The sequence below is a fragment of the Vespula pensylvanica genome, chromosome 9 (assembly GCF_014466175.1).
Source record: "Vespula pensylvanica isolate Volc-1 chromosome 9, ASM1446617v1, whole genome shotgun sequence".
Classification (NCBI taxonomy): domain Eukaryota; kingdom Metazoa; phylum Arthropoda; class Insecta; order Hymenoptera; family Vespidae; genus Vespula; species Vespula pensylvanica.
This window is the reverse complement of record NC_057693.1, coordinates 365,822-386,948: the sequence shown is the minus strand read 5'-3', so window position 1 is coordinate 386,948 and position 21,127 is coordinate 365,822. Positions and strand designations below refer to the sequence as shown.

At 31.6% G+C, this 21,127-nt stretch overlaps 4 protein-coding genes across 8 annotated transcripts in view; 2 read left to right on the top strand and 2 right to left on the bottom strand.

Annotated features, from left to right (window-relative positions):
- The first annotated feature begins 143 nt into the window (after positions 1-143).
- Positions 144-4,194, top strand: LOC122631712 (small integral membrane protein 14). 5 transcript variants are annotated; one of them, XM_043817721.1, is made up of 5 exons: positions 144-291; positions 2,269-2,386; positions 2,971-3,025; positions 3,128-3,279; positions 3,500-4,194. In XM_043817721.1, the coding sequence occupies exons 2-5, from the start codon at positions 2,315-2,317 to the stop codon at positions 3,542-3,544; spliced, it is 324 nt and encodes a 107-aa protein (XP_043673656.1). In that variant the 5' UTR covers positions 144-291; positions 2,269-2,314; the 3' UTR covers positions 3,545-4,194. The 5 variants fall into 5 exon arrangements, with proteins under 5 accessions (XP_043673656.1, XP_043673660.1, XP_043673657.1 ...); XM_043817725.1 differs by lacking the exon at positions 144-291 and adding an exon at positions 618-834; XM_043817722.1 differs by lacking the exon at positions 144-291 and adding an exon at positions 1,071-1,253.
- Positions 3,799-8,609, bottom strand: LOC122631702 (zinc finger CCHC domain-containing protein 8 homolog). Its single transcript, XM_043817702.1, has 7 exons — positions 8,017-8,609; positions 7,476-7,716; positions 7,071-7,381; positions 6,778-6,991; positions 6,509-6,689; positions 6,233-6,381; positions 3,799-6,148 (listed from the first exon to the last, which is right to left on the bottom strand). The coding sequence occupies exons 1-7, from the start codon at positions 8,343-8,345 to the stop codon at positions 5,699-5,701; spliced, it is 1,875 nt and encodes a 624-aa protein (XP_043673637.1). The 5' UTR covers positions 8,346-8,609; the 3' UTR covers positions 3,799-5,698.
- LOC122631709 (MORN repeat-containing protein 3-like) lies at positions 8,507-10,110 on the top strand. The gene is made up of 3 exons (XM_043817719.1): positions 8,507-9,030; positions 9,145-9,434; positions 9,564-10,110. The coding sequence occupies exons 1-3, from the start codon at positions 8,855-8,857 to the stop codon at positions 9,776-9,778; spliced, it is 681 nt and encodes a 226-aa protein (XP_043673654.1). The 5' UTR covers positions 8,507-8,854; the 3' UTR covers positions 9,779-10,110.
- Positions 10,111-13,086: 2,976 nt separating this feature from the next.
- The window catches only part of LOC122631833 (extracellular serine/threonine protein CG31145), a 52,205-nt gene continuing 44,164 nt past the window's right edge, over positions 13,087-21,127 (bottom strand). The window contains exons 6-9 of the mRNA XM_043817981.1: positions 16,236-16,328; positions 15,617-15,921; positions 15,239-15,512; positions 13,087-14,049 (exon numbers count right to left, since the gene is read on the bottom strand). Of these exons, the coding sequence (XP_043673916.1) occupies positions 13,839-14,049; positions 15,239-15,512; positions 15,617-15,921; positions 16,236-16,328 (883 nt within the window). The 3' untranslated portion in view covers positions 13,087-13,838. The remainder of the gene's footprint in view (positions 14,050-15,238; positions 15,513-15,616; positions 15,922-16,235; positions 16,329-21,127) is intronic.

Here is a 21,127-nt window from a genome sequence, read left to right as displayed (position 1 = left end):
AAGGAACTTTAGTAACAATTGTTTTGGAACGATTTAAACTGTATAAATTAAGTTAGAAAAAAATGTCTCATTATTCGATTGACCTGACGTTTCTTGATGAATATTTATATAAGAATAATAAATTATGACACGTTTAGCTTAGCTCTTATTGGCTCGTTTATTGCTTGTCCAAAAACTTTTGTGAGTTAGTGCTATATAAAGGAGGACACTACAGATGTAATGGCTGACGGCTGTTTGTAAATATCGTGTATTGTCTGGATTTTTTAGCAGTTAAAGGATCTACATTCTCAGGTTCGTGTAATTTTATCGTGTAAGTTCAGACGTTTATTAAATTCTTTATTTCAATATTTGATTATTTTTTTAAACTGACGATGTGTCATTCGAGTATATTGTTACATTTTTCTAGAGAGAAAGAGAGAGAGAGAGAATATGTGCCGCGTGTCAATTGTTTTTTTTTTTTTTTTTTATAATATAATACAGTAAAGGAGGAATTCTCGTTTAAACAGAACGTTTCATCGAAATTTACTTAGACTATCTTACACTGTACCTCACAATTTTATACCTACTCTTGTAAAATCATACGTAGTTATACACATAGAGGACATAATTCTCGATTTAGAAGATCTTGCAACGTTCGTGATCTTATAAATTTTATGTAGTAGAATTTATGATACTGTATATACGAGTGACTGTTTCCTCTTTCGTTGTCCTTCTCTTTCCCCACTCCTTCTGCAACTCTTTCTCTCTGATAAATACGCACACTAACTCACCTACTTACTCTCTCGTATATCTCGATTGCAGTTACGTTCTACGCTAATTTTTTTTATCAGTGCTGTAAGTAACGATCGTGATCCAACGCTCTCGTTCAATTTTTCTCTTTTTGTTACTATGCTTCTAAAAAAAATATACGTATTATTAACCTATATTTTCTAACGAATCTTGTATGGTGTGTTCGATATCTGTCCGTATTCGCGTTTAAATAAGTACTACGCATTTTTCTGCGATTACGATATTAATTGCGTATTGTGGCATACGTATGTGTATATATAATTTTGTACGTATGTACATACGTAATACTCATACCCGTCGATATTACACGAAAATTAACGAGAAGACTTCGTTATACGAATGAGTTCAATCATCGGTTCGTAGAAACGCATCTCGCAAATCGTACATAGGACATACACAAGGACATATTCAAGCAGAAATTGCATACATCTTCCCAAGGTTACAATTTAAAAGACAATCATTAGGTATTTTTTTGTATTATCCGTTATTAACTTTTTGTTTTGTGTTATTATTGTTTCTAAGAAATCTTCGATAAGTAAACTATAAATCTATTGCGTTGTTATCTGTTATTTAAATATTTCATTTCGATGCGAAGTACAAACTTTTTTGTACTTTGTAATTAGTATTAACCTTTAAACAAAACAGAACGTAGAAAAACAAGGAAGAACGAATGTATAATTGTTTAATCAGAAATAAGAGATAATAATGATATTAACATGAAGTGTGTGCATGTGTACGTGTCTGCGCGCGTGTGTGTGTGTACTATTTATATATATATGGAAAGGAGAAAAGAAAGACACTGAAATAGAAAGTTATTGGAAATTATTATTTCATGTTTTTTATCAGCGCTTTTTTTTTATATATTCTTTTTTCGTGTATACAATCAAAACGTTGTCACATTCGATAAGTTATATAAATATTAATAAAATTACACTTATTAATTCTTAAGATATCGTAAGGAGGAAATCTTTAAAGAAACGAAATTGATATTTTCTCGTCTATTAAATATTTTTAGAATGATTCGTTTAATTTGTTCTAGTTAGAGACAATATTTTCAGAGCTTTTAGATAGAATGCAAAATTATCGTTGCTAAACTATCATGCATACATAAAATATCCTTTTCGACGATAAAAGTTTTTCCGCTTCCGTGAAATGTGTTTATTTTTCACACGTACTGATAAGAACAGTAATAGAACGTGTTCAATTTCCAGAAAGTGCATACGGTAACTGTAAGACGACATACAACATATGTGTACATACATACGTTCCCTAGAGTATATAATAAAATAATATATAAGAAAAGGCAAACAAGAAACGTGTTAACGTCGGATTCCTTCTTTTTTGATGCGCCTGTGTGTGTGGTTTTTTAATTTTCATTTTATTTTTTTTTGTTCTTTCTTTTTTTTTTTTAATTTCATATTTTTTCGTAATTTATTTACTTTATTTATATTGTACGTTTCTATCTTGTTTTCATTTTAGTTTCAGCCATTAAATACGAGACACCGCGAAGATACCCGTGTTAACGATGAGCGACGATTTTGATCTTTGTGAATGTATATGGGCTAACGACTTGCTCATGCAACGTCTACTTTCTATCGTAAGTCGAATTTTCTTATTTTGAATAAACGACGAAAGAATAACAGATAATTCGAAATCTCCGAATTTGAAACACCGAATAATATTGGAAAAGATTCGATTAAAAGTTTATTTTTAGTTGAGAAAAATGTTTTTCGATTGTTATGAAAATTCAGCAATATGCGACGATCGTCGAAAAAAATCATTTTAAAACATTCGACTCGTTCACATTGTTTATTTTTCGAAGATAATTATTATGACAAATAAAATGACGACACGTTTATATATATGTATATATATCATGGACAGACGGATCTTTGCTCGCACGTATCGTAATGCAAATATTTTCAAGTGTAACATCTGAATTACCCAATGCGCCATTTTTTTCTGTTTATATTGCATTATACAATTTATGTAAAAATTAGTCGATCTGCATCATATCGTTTTATATTCTTCGAATGTTTTCGTTTTCTTTTTTTTTTCTCTCTTTGTCATCGTTGCAATACACGTCGGTAACAAATTTCGATGAATATAGTTTTATAAATTAGTACGAATAAAAAAATAGAATACTTTATTTTCTATGTCATCAGAAATATGTTGTTTCAGTTACGGCAAACACAAAATTACTGTTCGGACAATGAATGTTTTAGCTTCTCAAGGCGTAGGTATTCTTTTTCTTATTTTTTTTTTTTTTTTTTTTTCTACGACATTGTATCTGTGTGTTACAACTTATTTTATATTTATAACATTTTTTTTATTTTAGTGCCAGGACCGCTTCCTGTACAGCCGTCCACTAATTTTTTCATGACATGTTTATTCTTTGCATTTATTGTTTTAATGTATATTATCAGACCAAGATCTCTTCGACGTGCATCATTGCGGAGCAATGTTGTTAAAAATCGAGACGATATATCCGTAAGTGGTAACGTTTATATCAATAAAGTAATATCGTTCAATATCGAAAATTCTTCATCGATTATCGATATATTAGAATCGGGTTTTTATTTTTTATTATTTTTATTAATTTATATTTCGTTATCTAAATACTGTTATTTAATCAGTATATTCAGTAATGAAAATTAAATATTAGTTCAACTGGTTCTGTAAACATAAGATAGAAGAGACGTTTTTATAGGGCCCGAGCGATGATCCTCCAACACCACCACCTACAGGAAATTAAAAACACAGAAAGAGTAGATGTCTAGAGAAATTTTGTTCTACTCTCATAGTTGGAGTTATCAAATGGAAAGTAACAATATTGGAAGAGTAATTATGAATCAGAAGAATCGTGATCTGAGATCTTTCTTTTTTTCTTGTTTCTTTTTTTAATGCAAATGTTATAAAGATTTATATTCAGTATTAATTATCTAACGATATAATACTATATTTTATATGGGAACGCAATTTTAATAGAACTATATTTTGTATTCTATCCCATTCTTTCTTTTCCATTTCTTCCTACTAACAGCTCGTTCACACGGCACCAAATCGGTATTTTATTCTAATTAATTAATTAGTTATTTTACCATCTTCTACAGTGACGCATTTGTTATACATATATGTTATGGCGCATATGGGGTATTACAATGTGTATAGAAGTTATGTAAAATACTAGCACTAATCATGATAAATATAAGAAATCTCAATGTTTAAATATTGTATAACGCAATTGTATAGCAATGGGTATGGCGTATTTATAATTAGTATAAGAGAATTATTTTGTCATGAAAATTTTATTATGCAAATTATTCTTTCCATTCCAATTATATGGCAAATGTAAAAATGTACGATGACTGAACATATTTTAATAAATACATTTTTCTTCCTTAATTTAATAAAAGTTTACATATATGAGAAGATAGAAGAATGTATAAGTTCATTAATATTGCTTATTCCATATTGTTGATGATATCAACATAAAGTCATTTTTCATATTTAATTACTTATTATTAAAATGCACAATGAAAATAAAATTACTTCATTTAACGTTTTCATATCTCTATAGAAATATAAAGAAGATTCAATAATGAGTACTTAGATATTTACAAGTTTATTTTTTTATATTATTATATTTCATACAAGAAGAAGTACGTAGGCTGTCTTGAAACAAGTGTCAGCCGAAATAGTGGCCAAACTATAGTAAAGAGTATAATTACTTTAGCAAGAGGAGTTTTCTATGACCTCCTTTTTTTTTATAATACTTAATGAAAGTACCAAAAATATTTTTCTTTATTCTTAAATATTTAATTTAAAAATATTTTCGAATGTTCACACATGTATTCAATTTCAATATTGTAATAATAAAAATACCAAATAATTTTTTTCATTAGAGTAATCAGACTATTCTCCAATCAATTAAATGAGTTAATTTGAAAATGTAGCTAGTTCACAATTTAATTTTTCTAGTTTAAAATTGCGAACATTTTAAATGTTGGAAGACTTATCAAGAATTTTATATTTTGTTATATCTAGAAAATAAGATTAACAAAACATGTTATTTTTTCTTTTGTTATAATTTTTTGTCAAATTGTTTATCATTTTCAAATGACGTTTCAATACGAAGATGATAAAAAAATCTTCATATTCTTTTTGCTATATTGTTTGGCAGTTATTTCATCTGACATCCTGTATGTACAATTCTACAATTTTTTAAAATGCATAGGGATTCATTTTTACAAGAAGCAAAGATGAATAATTTAAAAAATGCAAAAGATGAATAATTTTTGAAATGCTGTTATCAATGAAATTATAATTTGTTGTCGTGATTTCATAAAGTATTTTGACATAAATATAAATCAAAATATTCAGATTATCATATTTTTGTACTTTTAAGAGTAGTATTAATTTCATGTAAAATAAATGTAGATTTCTCAAATTGACCTTGAATTATGCAAAATATTTTAGATATTAAATAAAGAATTTCTTTTATAGAATTCTGAATACGAGCAAAAAATAATGCAAATGATATCATTTATGTTTCTTAGTTTTCAAATCACATGAAACATATGGTATAACTTTCTATGTTTAAATTATAAAGAGACTTATCAGTTAGTTATTCTACAGGTTCTAGCAGGTTTTTTTCTTACTTTTAACAGTATTTTTTGTAAACTTTACAGAATTTAGATAAGAAATTCTATATCTTTCACAATTAAATATTTTCCAAATTGTAGTGTATAATACATTATTATGCGTTATTATGCATGATATTATTTATATCACAATATTTACATACAAACTCTGTACGTAATAAATTATATTAGTATTGCAATTATTTCAATCAGCATTTCAGTATGCATTTCAAACCTAATGAAAATATCTAACAGATAAATAATTTTCATGAATCTTCATGCAATTTTGCTAAAGTACTTCGTACTTTTTGCAAAACTCCTGTCATTTGTTCATACTTACCAGTAGAATCTGGTAAGTTTTCAAAGTTGATGACATCACAAATATTTTTTGAAAATTTTTCTGAAGATGGTAACTTACTATAAGGAGAAGTACTTTGTAATATGGGCGTACCAAAGTCCACTGATTTTATACTTCCCTGAATAGTATTCAACATATTATGCACATTTTGAGAACGATTAGATTGGGGTGTGTGTTCATTGGAAGGTGAAAGTATTTCAGATTTCATATTAGAATTTAAAGAACTGCATTTCATAGACAGTTCAAGATTAGATTGCGAGCTAGAATCTTCAAGTTCTACAAGTAATCGTTTTTTTATGCTTTCCAGATCTGATAATGATGGAGAATTTGTCCTAGATAATGGTGATGCACTTCCATCCTAGAAAGATATATAAGTTTAATACATTTGCTCTTGTTAGTTTTCTAAACAAACAAACGGTGTAGAACACGTTTTATAACTCACAGCTGAATCTTGCGAATGACAATCAAATAAACATTGCTCCGATGTTGATAATGAGGACGGAGGTTCTGGTGGTTTAATAGGTATATCTTTTGGTAAAGGTGGTACGAAATGTCCATTAATAGGTACCGATTCTACTGTACCTTCTACACCTACAAACGAAACGTATATCTAGATTTTCTTTGTAAAAATAATATCAAGATAAGCTTATGTTTTCTTGATCTTTCTATTTTTTATGAAAAGAGATATATGTTATCGGCGAAAATAATAAGAAATTACCACTAAAATCTTCTATTTCCATATCACTAGGTACTGTAGGTGCACTGTTCATTAAAGATGTATTTAATTTTAATTTTTTTCTTTTATATCCTTCTGCTGCTTTCTTCCCATTCAGATGGAATAACATATTCTTTTTACTATGAATACTTTGCATTTCAGGAGTCCAAAACTGCTTATGATCCTTTTATAAAAATCAGAATTTTTTTTAAATATTTAACAATAATTTATTCGTCAAATATTTATTAAAATATTACTATAAAAATGCTTACATCATGAGTACCCGGCGGAGGTGGGACGTTAAACCCAGGATAGTCCAAAATCTTTTTGATATCATATTGAACTCTATCTTCTTCTGTTACAATTTCTCCTGGTTCATCATTAGGATCCAATTCTGCTATTCCATCCGAATTGAATAGAGATAATCCTGAATGTTCTAAACGTGCCTCTTCTAACCATCCAGGAGGATAACCAAGTACCCTCATTCTATAAAAAATGTATTAATCGTAAGAAACGAAACTGTTTGAAATTTATAATCGAAGATTATTTTTCATAATACATGTACCTGTAAATGTGCATAGGTAATTCATAATCTTTGAGGCCCAATGCAACACGTAAATCTTTACTAATTTGACCAGGAATTATCTGAGCAAATCTTTGATCGTCATGTAAGTGATACCTAACAGCTTTAGAATTGCCTTTAATATTAAGCTCTTTCCGATTTTTATTTATGTTAATTTTGTTCCAAGGCAGTTTACAATCTCGTAAATTATGATTTCCTAAACAATTGAAACATGAAATTTTTCGAATACACAAGTCGTTTTCCTCGGAATCTAATTCTTTGTCTTTATTTTCATCAAAAACATCTTTATATTTCTACAAACAAATATTGTTAAATTTGAACCATATATGAAAAATATTTCCTATATTATAAGAATATATACATTATTAAAAATTTTATAAAATATACCTTTCCATATGTCGGGACATCTATGTTACTTTTAAGGGTAGGTTGTGTATCAATAGTAAAGAGAGGTAATGTATCTTCGTTATCTTCACCTTCAGTATTTGCATCTAGTACTTGTTGATCGTAGTTCTCTGTTTTATCCCAAATTTCTAAAATTATATCAGAGAAATTACTGTCTGTTATTCGTTTAGACGTTTTCAAAACCAAATCCTGTAAGAATTGTCTTATCTCTTTTTCATATTGCCTGTAATATAACAAACATATTTGAACTCTTAGCACCGTTTATATCGTTCAATATAAACAAAAGTTTCTCTCATCAAAAAGTTTTAAGGAAAGAAAATACAAATGTCAGATCTGTCATAAGTTAAGTATTTTTCATTAAATATGTATAAGAAGTGATAAACGTATTATCGTCCAAGCAAAATTATTCATGACTAGAACGGAAAGGTATGGAATAAAGTTCATGTACTTTTCTTTTTCAAAAGGAAGGAACACTGATGCAAAACCGACGCGTTGTTCATTCTTAATAAGAATCGAGACTCACCGAGCTACATTTTCATTTTGAAAAATAACCTTAAACATAGGTTTGGAATTGTTTGATGATTCTACGTGTTGATAAAGTTCAGAGTTTTCATTGACGTTCGGCTCTTTCTCAATAAACTTACAATCGCCGATAACGTCGCACGTTGAGAGATTGCTCTCTCTCGCCTCGATGTCATCCTTACTTTCGCCATTATTGTGAACGATTATAATATCGTCTTGGCTCGTATCCAATTCTATCACCTCCTCATCGATATCCACAACACTTATCGTGGAATTCATAGAATTACGATCAGTCATTTCCTTGATTATATGTAAATCGTAATCTGCCATAAAGTTGCATGAATTGTATTTATTTTGTTACTTAAACACTTATCTCCTTGTTTAATAACGTTTACAAACACAGATCCAATGACGCGCCAATAACCTTAATTTTTGAAACTTAATGCGAAAAAAAAGGCGTGTTAAAACAATTAAAAAGAATACGCGCGATGCAATACGAACTGAATTAATAACAGGAAAGATTATACTTATATAAATTTAATTTAATACGTTTGTTTAGTTTTATTCCCACTAGAGTTACTTTTTATCCGCCATTTTGGATTTAATCAACCAACATTTGACTTTACCGATTTTACCAACATGCAGTATAGCCAACATAAATGTAATATGATGGCAGTTGTTTAAGACGGAATTATTAATAAGTGACTTTTGTAGATAGAAACAAATATTGTCGTAAAAAAATTTTAACTCTAACGCAAGTATTATGATTTATCACGTGAATTGAAACTATATATATATTCGGTAGAATCATCGTAGTGTTTCTCGATTAGTTCTGCAAAATGCCCTTTTTGAAATGTTTAAAAATTTCTTCTAGTAAAGAGCAATCGGAAAGAACCAAAAGAAATGGATTACGGTTTTCGATATATAGTTCATATAAGAAAGTTCTTTTCAAGGGACATTATAAAGGCGAATGGAAGGACGATAGAAAACACGGCAAGGGTATAGACATAGACAGGTATTCGTTTTGAAATTCACTTTCTTTCTTTTCATTTTTTTTTTTTTCTTTCTTTCTTCCTTTCTTTCATATCTTTGTATCTTTTTATTGATTTGTTATTTCGTCGTAAATCAGAAATGGTTGGATGTACGAAGGTGATTGGTTTTGTGGACGAAAACACGGTTATGGAGTATTGAGTAAAATCTCAAAGGACGGTAGTATTCGTAAAATATATGCGGGTAATTGGATGATGGGAAAAAAGGAAGGTTTTGGTAATCATTGGTACGATAATGGCGATTATTATGAAGGGGACTTTCAATGTAACAAACGTCATGGTTATGGCCGTATTTGGTACAAAAATTCCGATTATTACCAAGGCTTTTGGAAAAATGATTTTCCGAATGGCAAAGGAATATTCGTTGAAGGTTCGCAGGATCTAAACAATCTGTCTTATATTTCGTTTATAATAGGTTCACGTACATATGCGTGGTATATATATATATATACATATATATATATATACATACATACATATTTTGTTAAAATATTAACAGGAAATGGAAATCGGTACGAGGGAACTTTCGTCGATGGCAAAAGAAATAAATTCGGTACATTTTATCATTTAGACACCGGCCAATGTCAATACGGTTATTGGTGCAACGATTCTTGCATTCATAGCATAATGCGAGATATTAATTGGCGACAATCGGCGTTACATCCAACACCATATCCCATACCGGAAATAAAAATGTCGACCATTTGTTATTGACATTCGATTTAATTTATTTTTTTTTTTAATCGTTAATCGTAATCAACGAATTATCGATTGTTAAATAATGATGATTTTTTTTTTTACATAATAACAAGCAAAACTTCTTTCATATAATTTTGTATTTTCATTATACGTGCGAGGAATATCGTGTTTTCCCATTTAGAAACTTTGTTCTTCGATTGCTCTTCGTATAATCACGAAACGTCCTTCCTTTTGCGTTATGCCATTAACTAGTTTGAAGTTGTATTAAAGCTATCGTTACGAGTAGTAACTCCCATGATTTTCCGCATGTGCTTCATTAAAATGAAGAATAAACATTTCCAAACATGCTTCTGATTTTCTCTCTCTCTCTCTCTTTCTCTCTTTCTCTCTTTCTAGTTTTCTGTTTTTATTGAGTATCATTTCAATATTTTCCTTTTACCACGGAAATATCTATATCTATGTTGAAAAGGAACAAGTTTCTATAATAGGTATCTAAAGTTTGTAGATGTAATACCTAGATTAATTTTACGTATCATCAGAGATCCGCTATTATCAAAGTTAGTTTATACATTCTACCGATAGATGGCCGTATAAGTTCTTTTATCGACCGATAAGATCGAGCTTCGAAGAGAATGTTTGCATAACTATCTACTACATAAACTATCTACGTTCTAATTGTAAGTACGAGTTAGGATATATGTACGTTTTAAATTTAGAGGTTAAAAGATAGGTCGATTTTATCAATATTATTTGTTTTTAAAATATCTTTAATATATATATATATATATATATATATATATATATATATATACACATATATATATTTGAGCAAGTACGCGTGCACGATAATATTTTCTTTAGTAAAATAGAAATGGATGGATAATAGAAGAGATATGTAAAAGGAAGTTTGGCAAAGCAGACGAAGATATCCTTCGCCAGAAAGCACTTCATTGTACGTACGTACATACATACATATATATATTACATACATATCGTACATACATACATACATACATACATATATATATACACGTACATATATACGTATATACGTATATAGGTTTATTCGGCGATGTTTCGGTGTGTAAGGATAAGATAAAACTAACAATAAGTCGTCCTTGCAAGATCCGTTAACGCGGTTAATCTTATCGATCCTCAAGAAAAATCCAACAACGTTTGTCTTTCCATCGTGCGAATAGTGAGGGCTCAAGCGAATGGAGCCATGGTAAGGGCACTCAAGAACAAAGTGTTGGAAAACAAAGTTAGGCAGCCGCAAATTTGTAGAGATAACACACACGGTGAACGTACTTTTCAAACGGAATACTCCATTGGATGCGTTTACCATTGAAAGTTCGATGTTCCTCTAATACGAGAGAATATACCTACGTATTTTGCTTCCCGTATTGCCGTATTTTATCTCTTTCGGAGGGAATTCGTCGCATCTAAAAAATAAAAGAATTACTTGTTCTCGAAAAATATTTTTTTTTCTCTCAACAATATAATTTCCTATGGAATATATTTGGCAATATTTAATCGCACTAAAAAAAAAAAAAAAAAAAAAGAAAAAAAAACAGCTTGTTTTTAAAAAATCACTTTTTTTTCTTTTTTAAACGCTATGATTTTCATAGAACATATTCGATAATATTTATGTACAATATTTTTTTGTTTACGTACAAAAACATTATATTATCTCTATACGATAATTTCCATTTATTCTTTCTCTTTTCTTTTTTTCCCATCGTATAAGCCAACTACAAAATCGTTAATTCCAACAATGTTTTATATACGTTTTTTTTTACCAGATGAATACAAAGCTTTTACTTACGTTGTACATTTTTAATAATGAATTATGATGATGATGACAATAATAATAATAATAATAATAATAATAATAATAATAATAATAAATAAGTAAATAAAGATAATAATGATGATAATAATCAATTATAAAGGACAGTTACGTCGTATTTTTTTTTGTTTTCAATGTAAATTCGCTTAATTAAAAGCTTTTTTCCTTCTTTCTTCGTTAACGAGATCTTATCTTTGTGCTTACCCGAGCATTTCCAAGTTCATAAATATTTCATATAAAAATGTTACTGTTGACATCATCAAATGTCATAAAAGTGAGAGAAACGATGTTAAAGTATCTGTGAGAATCGAACAAAGGCGATCCTAATTATATCGGACTTATTTTTCTCTCATTCTCTCTCTGTTTATCTCTCTTTCTCTTTCTCTCGAACTTATTTCTAGTCGAACTTTATTCAATGAAGAAAAATCAATCGAGCAGGAGAATGACATAGTTATCAATAATTCGTAAGAATGAGAATTTTCGTCAAAGGAAATCATTAGTAACTTTCTCGTAAAATTATCGAAAAGTAGTAATGGAATTGAGATTACTTCGATATTAATAAAATAGAAAATAAAGAAAGGATTTGTTCGATAAAGTTTTAATACGGGGAACAAAAATATACGATCCAATTATTTCACTCGATCGATATTATCTTATAGATATCTTCATTAAAATGTTATATTAAGCGGATCATTTCATTCGAATAACAAAATTTAATGTTTTTACTACGTTTTTTTACTTCATCATTATGTTACTTTTGAATATACCTATATATATATATATATATAAGGAATTTTGAGGATGTAATTAATAAGATTAAGAAGAAAACCATTGTCATTAAAAGTGTCTTTCATTGACATATCGATGATATACAGGTGCACATAAGAAACGTCCACAGAATTGCACGTGTATTAAAAGCACGTTTTATACAAAATTTCTCGCACGCATATACAATATATTTATGTCTATCTATACATACATACATACATACATAGATACATACATAGATACATACATACATACATCATACATACATACATACGCACATAATACATGCATATATACCTACGTACATACATGCATACATACGTACATACATAGATACATATATTCAAACAAACATACAAACAAACAAATATATATATATACATACATACATACATACATACATTCTTACATACGTACATAAATACACACACATATATATGTATGTATGTATGTATGTATGTAACATTTATATATTATGTTACATTCTTGGCGATTTAGCATTCTCTTTTGAAAAATATATTTAACAAAGTTAAGAATATAATTACACGACAGATTAAAATGTACATAGTGATTTTCATTTTTCTAGTGGCTATACATTTTTCTTTTTTTTTTTTCTTTTCTTTTTCTTTTCTTTTCTTTTTCTTTTAAAAAACAAGAATCATCTTCGAAGAAAAATTGTGATAAACTGCAATAATCTAAGTACATCCTTTTGCGTGCGATGATCGCCAAGTTTCTTTTCCAAAAAAAAAGAAGATAGTAACGGTACGAAATCGCACGATTCTATCTTTCTCGTATTTTTCTTTACTTATTTACACGCGCCTGCCGATCGTATTCTCTTTGATTTAAAAACTCATTACGAACGCGTTATTTATCGACGTCCCGTCCGATAGATATCTCGAAATACCCGCATCTCTATCTCTATGATACACTTATTTACAAAAAGTTTTCTTTTTGTTTTGCGTGCTTGTGTGTTTGTTTGTTTTTTTTTTGTTTTTTTTTTTTTTTATATCATTTATTCATTATTATTATTTATTATTATTTTTTCTTTTTTTTTTTTACAGAAATTTTCTAAAGATATTTTGATTTGTACATAGCTCTCCTTCCTTCTCAAAATGAGGAGAAGAAAAGAAAAGAAAGGAAAAAAAAAAAAAAGAAAAGAAAGAAAATTAATTAATTATTTTGCTCACTTATTTGTACACAGTTATCGTGTAAAAAATTAAACGTCTTATTTAAATATTATAAAAAGAATAATGGAAGGATCGTGTTAACAGAAGAAAGGTGTAGGATATTATAAATATAATAATTATTATTATACATTTGTATGTACATACGTACGATGGAAGGATCGCGTTGATTTTTTTGCGAGCGAAGCGTTTTCAGGCGTTATTTAGAAAATCCCGTGAGATTGTTTCGATGGGATTTAGCTTTTTGTTTTTTTTTTGCCGTCAAATGAAAGGCTTAGGATTTACCAGCTTTCTCTTTTTTCTCGGATTGAACTACCAATTGGTCGGAATCCTCGCGATTTACGCATTCCCTGATGGCTTGCAAGATCATGCCAATTCTTCGATCTAAAGCGATCAGATGGGGTTCCCATAAAACTGGTGCTACTGGATCCTTTGCCATACTTTGCTTCATGGCTGCACTCAAACGTATTGGGCCGTTGTGAAACCTTTAATCGAAAGATTCATTTTTTAATCTATACGATATCGTGGAAATAAAAAGAAAATTATTAAACGTTGCATTCGTTAAAAAAAAAAAAAAAAACAAATAATTTTATCTTTAAATAATTGCAAAAAGCTTTACCTATGTAACTTTATATTTATAACGTCATTAAATATTACGTATATAACAAACGTAATATTTAATGAAGAAAATTTAATATTTCTTTAAGGTACGGTAATGAGTACAACATCACACACACACGCACAGGAGAATAAAATATCCAATTAAAAAATATGCGAAGCGAGCTGTAAATATTTTTTCTCTTTCTTTTTTTTTTTTTTTATTTTTATTTTAAAAGCGAAATGATCGTAAAAGAATACTTCTAACAGTGGTTAGTTAATGAGAAAAATTTCTTAGAAGATGTAAATGTAATTTTATCTTATCAATCGCTAATATGTTAAAATGAATCGAGAACGGACCGGAACGGATCGGAACGATGACCGTTTACGATACGATCTGCTCGCTAAACACAGTATCCCTTTTGACAGTAGAATAAAGTGCTCGCAACGAAGTAGTCGCAGGAAGCGATTATCCTATAATATCGCATTTAATGGACACCGTGTGGGTTTCTTTAACAAGTAGCACGATTTCATTCGAAGCGCTACTTAGAAGGAAGCAAGCCTAATTATACTTAATTCGTATCTATCACGTCGGAACGTAACCCGGATCGATCGAATTTCGCGATAACGTATAGGCATAATAAGAGAATTTTTATTCTATATATTTTTCTACATGTTTATTTCATTATATTTTATTAAAGAAAATCTCGATAACGTATCACGGAACAATACTTTATCTTTCTTTTTTTATTTTCTTTTTCGTATTTTTTCTCCCTCTTTCTTTCCTTTTTTTTTTTTTTTTTTTTTAACAACAGCGCAAAGACTCGTAAAAAAGTCAGGATCGCTTAGAGGAAGGCCTGTCCGAGAGAAAATCCCGAGAGAACGAGACTACTTTTGCCGCGAATTTATCGTGCTCGTATTTTTCGGGGTTTTCGTCGGGACGCGAAAAATGCGCCGCGACGTCTCGTTCCGCGAAGCGTATTTGCCGATCGAAGAGGAGAGATTCACGAGCGTCCGAGCAATTTCGATAAAACGCGTTCGGAAAATCCTCGTTGTCTCGTTAGAAATTCGACTCACTTGAGGAGGGTGCCCAATGTGCTCTGTCTGATCATGCAGCATTGTAAGATAGGTGCTAGAATAGAGGTTTCATCGTGAAAGGGTTTCCCAAAGCCACGACCATGATCGACGTGGAGGGTGAAAGTGTCGTTTCCAAATATCTTGAAGGTCTCGTAATGATGTCGGTCCATATTTCCGGTGAGAAAGTCGAAGACCGACATGTCCATCAGATCGAGAAGTCTTCGTCCTTCGTCGTACGGAGGAATCTCTTTCACCAGCGAACAGTATTGCGAATCTATGAAGTCGTTTTATTTTTAACTATTTCTTTTTTTTTTAAGAGAGAGAGAGAGAGAGAGAGAGAGAGAGAGAGAGAGAGAGAGAGAAAGGCAGTGCATATACCATGCTCCCATTGAGCTTTCCTCCGTTTATGATAACTCCTTCTCCAAGGATGTCTCCAAGCTTTTCTCGTAGCAAACGATTTGTTCGGCAGAAAAGCCGCGAAACTACCTTCTAAGGTGTCTGGATTGCCGCAAACCGCGTGTGCCGTGTCACAGTAGTAACTGCATTTTCCATGAAAACAAAGGTTACCTGCAGGACTAACGAAGAACGTTTTGAGTAGTTCGCCATCGGCTATGTTGTAAATCTCTGTCGTTATATTTAACGTTCTTCCAGTGACCGGCATTGCCCGTCGAAAACCCAACAATCTAAAAACAGTTAGAAAAGAAAAGTTGCTAACGTTTTAGCTAGGAACAAGTTGCAGGTATAATAGAATCTTTTTTTTTTTTTTTGTAGAGTTTATGATCTATTTACGATTATAACTGAATCATTTTCAGAAATATTAGATAGTGATTGTTTTTATGCTTTCTGCTTGGATCCATTAGAAATTTAAGAAATTATAATTTTTATGATTATAACATTACTTCGAAGAAAGAATTATTTGTTCAGATCGATTCGATGAATTATTTTTATTGATTTTGTATGGTAACAACGTAATAACAAAAGGATTTTTCAATCTCACCTGTCGAGATGGAAAGATGCAATCTCCGCCGTATGTCTCTCGAAATCGGTGAAGTAGAAATGATTTGGCAGAGTTTGTTGCTCCCGTGGAAATCTAAAAGATGATGAAAGCGAGTGAGACGGTATTGAACTCTCACAATCATTATAACGAACACAACAAACTATTTACGCGTATGTACGTATATAAACGAAATTCAGGAAAGCGCGACGCATTACTATCGGCTATATGTACCTCGGCTACATTCGTTCTAATTTGCTTGATCTAAACGTTTAATTAAATATATATTGATCGATCCTGTTAATTAAATCGAAATGTATAACTGACGTGATACGTCCTACGAAACAGTACGATCGCGCGTAATATTGTCCCTTCTTTTCTATTTTTCGATTTTTTCCTTCTCGTTTTCTCTATTTTACATTCTTTTTCGTTTCTCTTCACGTTTTCGTTTCGAAAACATAATTCTCTGAGACAGTTCGTAAAAGAGTTAAAATTTGTTATACGTCATAGGAAACAGAGCAGAGAGAAAGAAATAAAAGTCGATATCGCGATATCGCGAATGAAAATCCGTAGTTCGTATGCCCGGTTCTGAAGTAGCATGTGAGAGAGAAACGAGGACGAAAGACTTGGAGAGCGGGACAAAATGCTAATACAAAATCCCCAAGTTTTATTGGTTTTTGGGTCGAAGGATCACCACAGACTGGTGGGAAGAGGAAGGAAGAAGGTTGTGAGTTGGAAAAGGATGGAAGAACGAAAGCGTTGGCTTCTACGAGAGCATCGCAAACCCTCTCCGTGATCAAATATTTACTCGATGAGCTCCCAGCTGGTTTTACGGGGCCACCCGGTATACGCGTACGGCAGACAATAACCACCGAACCTAAAATTCGAGCACGTCGCATGAATTCCTTTAAAGCTAGCAGAAGAGTACGTAGACTGTTTTTTTCCTCTTCCTCTCTCTTTTTTTTTGTCTTTAAAGAGGAAACGGATATTTCTAAAGCGTTTTCCGAATACGAAATCCATTGGTGAGATCCTATTTCATCGCTCTCGATTCGATCTACGATGGAAGAGCATTCATCGTGGATCTTTCACTTTCGTTCCGTTTCGTTGATCGAATCTATAAAAACGCGATACTCGAAAGACGGAATTGATTTACTCACGTACGAGAGAGAGAGATAGAGAGAAAGTACGATCGATCGGCTATTCTTCTTTTTTTTTCTTTTTTTTTTATTTAATAGGTATAGTGATCTATTTTATGTGTCATGTTGCGTCGCGAGTATGAGAAGCACAAATATCGAGAAATTTGAAAAGAGGGAAAGAGAGAAAGAGAATCTCAAAACTCGTACTACGCGGTCGACAACTTTTCCGTTCAGGCCGGACTAATTAATACGCCGGCGGTACGGTAATTAGTGCGTAATTTGCATCTGATTAAAAGTTAACAGTCGTTTGCGCTTGTCTCGAGCCGAATCGCGCCACCAGTAGTAAGGTGGTCTTGCGAATATATATATATATATATATATATATATATATATATATATCTTTCTCTTACTCTGACACGATTTAACTTCAACTTTACTCGTGAGAATATTCTATCGTATCAAGGGTTGTTTGTTTTTCGAGCTTTCTCATTCTTTTTTCACACCCTGTACAATTGTAGTCAGAAAAAGAGAGAGAGAGAGAGAGAGAGAGAGAGAGAGAGAAATAAAGGTGGGAGGTAAAGAGAGAAAGAAAAAGGGACAGAGAGAAAGAGAAAGACGAAGAAGAAGAAGAGAGATAAGTATCGATAGTTGAAAAGAGAAGGATTGTGAAATTCAAATGAATCTCACGCTTTAGGAACTTGCTAAATGGAATAATAAATGGAATCTTGAACTTAACAAGAATTAGTGTCGATCGTATTAAAAAGTAGAACTTTATTGGATTATTATTATTCGATTGCAAGTAATTCAATTAAAACGAAATTTGATTACGGAAGAATCACAAAGAAAGAAAAATAATAATTCACAATTATTGTTATATGCATTTTATCGGATTGTACAGCTTCGAGACAAATACGTTCAATCGAATTAGATTAGTTAAAACTATATGTGTTATAGTACTCTAACGATACGGAAAATATTTAAATTTATTCTTGATTTAACATGAAATAATCGATCGGTGTAACGTGATCGGTGATAACCACGTCGTCATAGGGATTTATAAAAATGACTGATCAATTAAAAATAAGAAAGGATATATTTTTTAATAACAATTCAAGCCGCCCTTTTTGCAGAACATTTTTCATAATAATCGAAGATAGGAATAGTAATTAGACGACAAGAAAGTTTTTAATTCGATCGAAGTCCATTAGATTCGTGAGTTTAAGTTACGAGATAAAGAGAACAAAGTTTGCCGTCCAAAATCCAGGAATAAAATATAAAAGGGTTTTCTCTTGGAGTTTGGCAAAACTTTGGACGATAAAAGCTCAGGAGGAGAAGTAAAAACCGATTTGAAAATGGAAAGAAAGGTTCGATTTGGATCGCGGAGCTCGAACGAAGAACCCGATTACGGAGGGAAGGTTTCGAGTTGCTCGCGAGTTGTCTAAGGAAAAAGGACAAATATCTACGTACATATGTATTTATCTATGTACATATCTATGTACATGAGCGTATATAGATATTTATATACGTATAGATAAATATATATATATATATATATACACACACGTGTCTTTATACATAGAATATATATATATATGGTCGTTCGTTTGAAAGCCAGCACGCAGAGTCTTTTTTTCGCGCGTAACGAGAGCTTATTGCAGGGATTGGCTCGTGAGATTGGTTGCACCGGCCGAGAGACGACGCTTGCAATTTCGGATGAAATTCTCCCACAAGAGTCCTCTTCATTCGGTTTCTCTCTCTCTCTCTCTCTCTCTCTCTCTCTCTGTCTATCTCTATCTTTTTCCTGCAAAACTTTCCACGAAACTTATTGCCGAACTTATTACCAGAGTTTAAGCTCGGCTAGGCCACTTATCGCGAAATCTTCGGCCGACCGGAAGTTTAAAGGGCCAAATGTGCGGAGAGCGAGAGTGAAATGGAAAAAGAAACACCATAAGCAAGAAGGAGAGAAAGAGAGAGAGAGAGAATGCAATAAGCCACATGATGGCCCTTGTCTCGAATTTTCTCTCCACTTCTGGATATTACGAATTCTTTTGCCTTTGTTTTATTTTCTTTCTCGGACACTCTCGGCACCATTCTTCGTTGGCTCCCCTATTACTTTAGCCCTTATGAAATTTCATCTTTGATAACTCATTTCGTAATATTAAAAGCGAGAGTAAGGAACTTTTGGGAAATATACATATTTGTGCTAATTATTTCGAAAGAGGGCGGAGTTGGTATTTCGAGAAAATCGTTAATATCGTTATATTCTCGTTAGAAGTTTTATTTGAATTTTTCGATAACATTATAATCGCTATCGCTATTGAGAAATTAAGATATTAGTCGGAGGGATATTACTATGTTTATTTGAAACGTTAAGTGATCCGTGAAGAGTCGATAGTTAAATCTAATCGTTGGAAAAGATTCTTTGTAAAAGAATTTGGAAAATATTTGGAGGGATATTGTCGATGGCCGATCAATAATCGTTTATTAGAAAGAAATTAATCGTTGAAGAATTTACGTCATATAGGATATATCCATTTTCTTCTCGAACGAAAGTCGTAGCAAGCTCGAAGGATCGTTCCAAGTACTTAGAAATTGAAACAATGGCGGATGTGACGTATCGTTTATTTCAAGAGAGGTTGAGAGACCAAGAGAAAGACAAAGGCGTGAGTAGGCTCGAGAGATAAACAAAGTGAAACGAGAGAAAGAGAGAGAGAGAGAGAGAGAGAGAGAAAAGAGAGAGTGAAAGAAAGAGAAAGAAGAAAGGGAGGCTATATAAGAGAAAGAGCAAGGCCACTTGGAGTGGCTCTCTCACGGCACGAGGCACTTGGGAGTCCACTTATGTAATTGTGCTCGTAATCCCATCCACGTAACTTCGTCGTCGCTTGGCACCGCAGGAAAAACTACTCTCGGCTCGGTCGGTCTCCAGCACGAGTTGCAAAGATAACGCGGCGACTATTGAAGTTGCTGAAAACTCGTCGTTGTTGATTAATTTTTTCCTTTTTTTTTTTTCCTCCTTAAAACTCTTATTGACGATATAAAAAAAAAAAAAAAATACGGTTGACTTTTAATTGTTATATAAAATCTATAATTAAATAATTAACTACGAATAACTAAAAAATTAAATAGGAACTTAAAGGATATTGGTATAGATCTATATATATATATACGTGTATAGGATATTTTTAATTTCGTATTCATTTATATGTCTACTTATTTTTTATTACGAGATAAATAAATACGGTTCCTTGGGTTTACGATTATTTATAAATATCGCAAGATCTATCTCGGAATATTAATATACTTTTCGGCTTACTAATATTTTTTCGAGATTTTATAATATGAGAAGGGAAGGACGAAAATACGAAAGAAAATACGTACATAGGAAAATACGAATGAATACGGTAGATACTCGGGGAAACTCTCTCGTTTGTCGTTTTCTCCGAGAATTCTAGGTTTGTTTACCGTTGGAAGTGTTGCAGAGGTCGACGTTCGCGTTCGTATCAACTTGCCCAATGTTTCAATCTTAATTTCGTTCTCTTATCGCATGGTACAGAGATCTAACTGCCGCAGCAGGTTCCCCATCGAAAGGATTCAAGCGGAAAATGAGCGGTGGACGGGCGGACAAATTGCCTTTGCTAATTTCGTTTCATGATTTTACTGCAAGCTAGAGATATCGAACTTTCCACCTCCGCATGCGTGTCGTTTCCGCATGAAAAACGTCGGAGATCTTCCTTTCGAAGCCAACTTTGTGGAGAAAGT

What these genes read in the sequence shown, in the direction of transcription:
- LOC122631712 (XM_043817721.1), top strand. Translation starts at nt 2,315, where the DNA reads ATGAGCGACGATTTTGATCTTTGTGAATGTATATGGGCTAACGACTTG. An exon ending in TGCAACGTCTACTTTCTATC is followed by an intron (nt 2,387 to 2,970) that starts GTAAGTCGAATT and finishes ATGTTGTTTCAG; the next exon opens with TTACGGCAAACACAAAATTA. An exon ending in ATGTTTTAGCTTCTCAAGGC is followed by an intron (nt 3,026 to 3,127) that starts GTAGGTATTCTT and finishes TTTTTATTTTAG; the next exon opens with TGCCAGGACCGCTTCCTGTA.
- LOC122631702 (XM_043817702.1), bottom strand. Translation starts at nt 8,345, where the DNA reads ATGGCAGATTACGATTTACATATAATCAAGGAAATGACTGATCGTAAT. An exon ending in GGAAATAGAAGATTTTAGTG is followed by an intron (nt 6,382 to 6,508) that starts GTAATTTCTTAT and finishes TTTCGTTTGTAG; the next exon opens with GTGTAGAAGGTACAGTAGAA. An exon ending in GTCATTCGCAAGATTCAGCT is followed by an intron (nt 6,149 to 6,232) that starts GTGAGTTATAAA and finishes ATATCTTTCTAG; the next exon opens with GATGGAAGTGCATCACCATT.
- LOC122631709 (XM_043817719.1), top strand. Translation starts at nt 8,855, where the DNA reads ATGCCCTTTTTGAAATGTTTAAAAATTTCTTCTAGTAAAGAGCAATCG. An exon ending in AAGGGTATAGACATAGACAG is followed by an intron (nt 9,031 to 9,144) that starts GTATTCGTTTTG and finishes GTCGTAAATCAG; the next exon opens with AAATGGTTGGATGTACGAAG. An exon ending in CAAAGGAATATTCGTTGAAG is followed by an intron (nt 9,435 to 9,563) that starts GTTCGCAGGATC and finishes AAATATTAACAG; the next exon opens with GAAATGGAAATCGGTACGAG.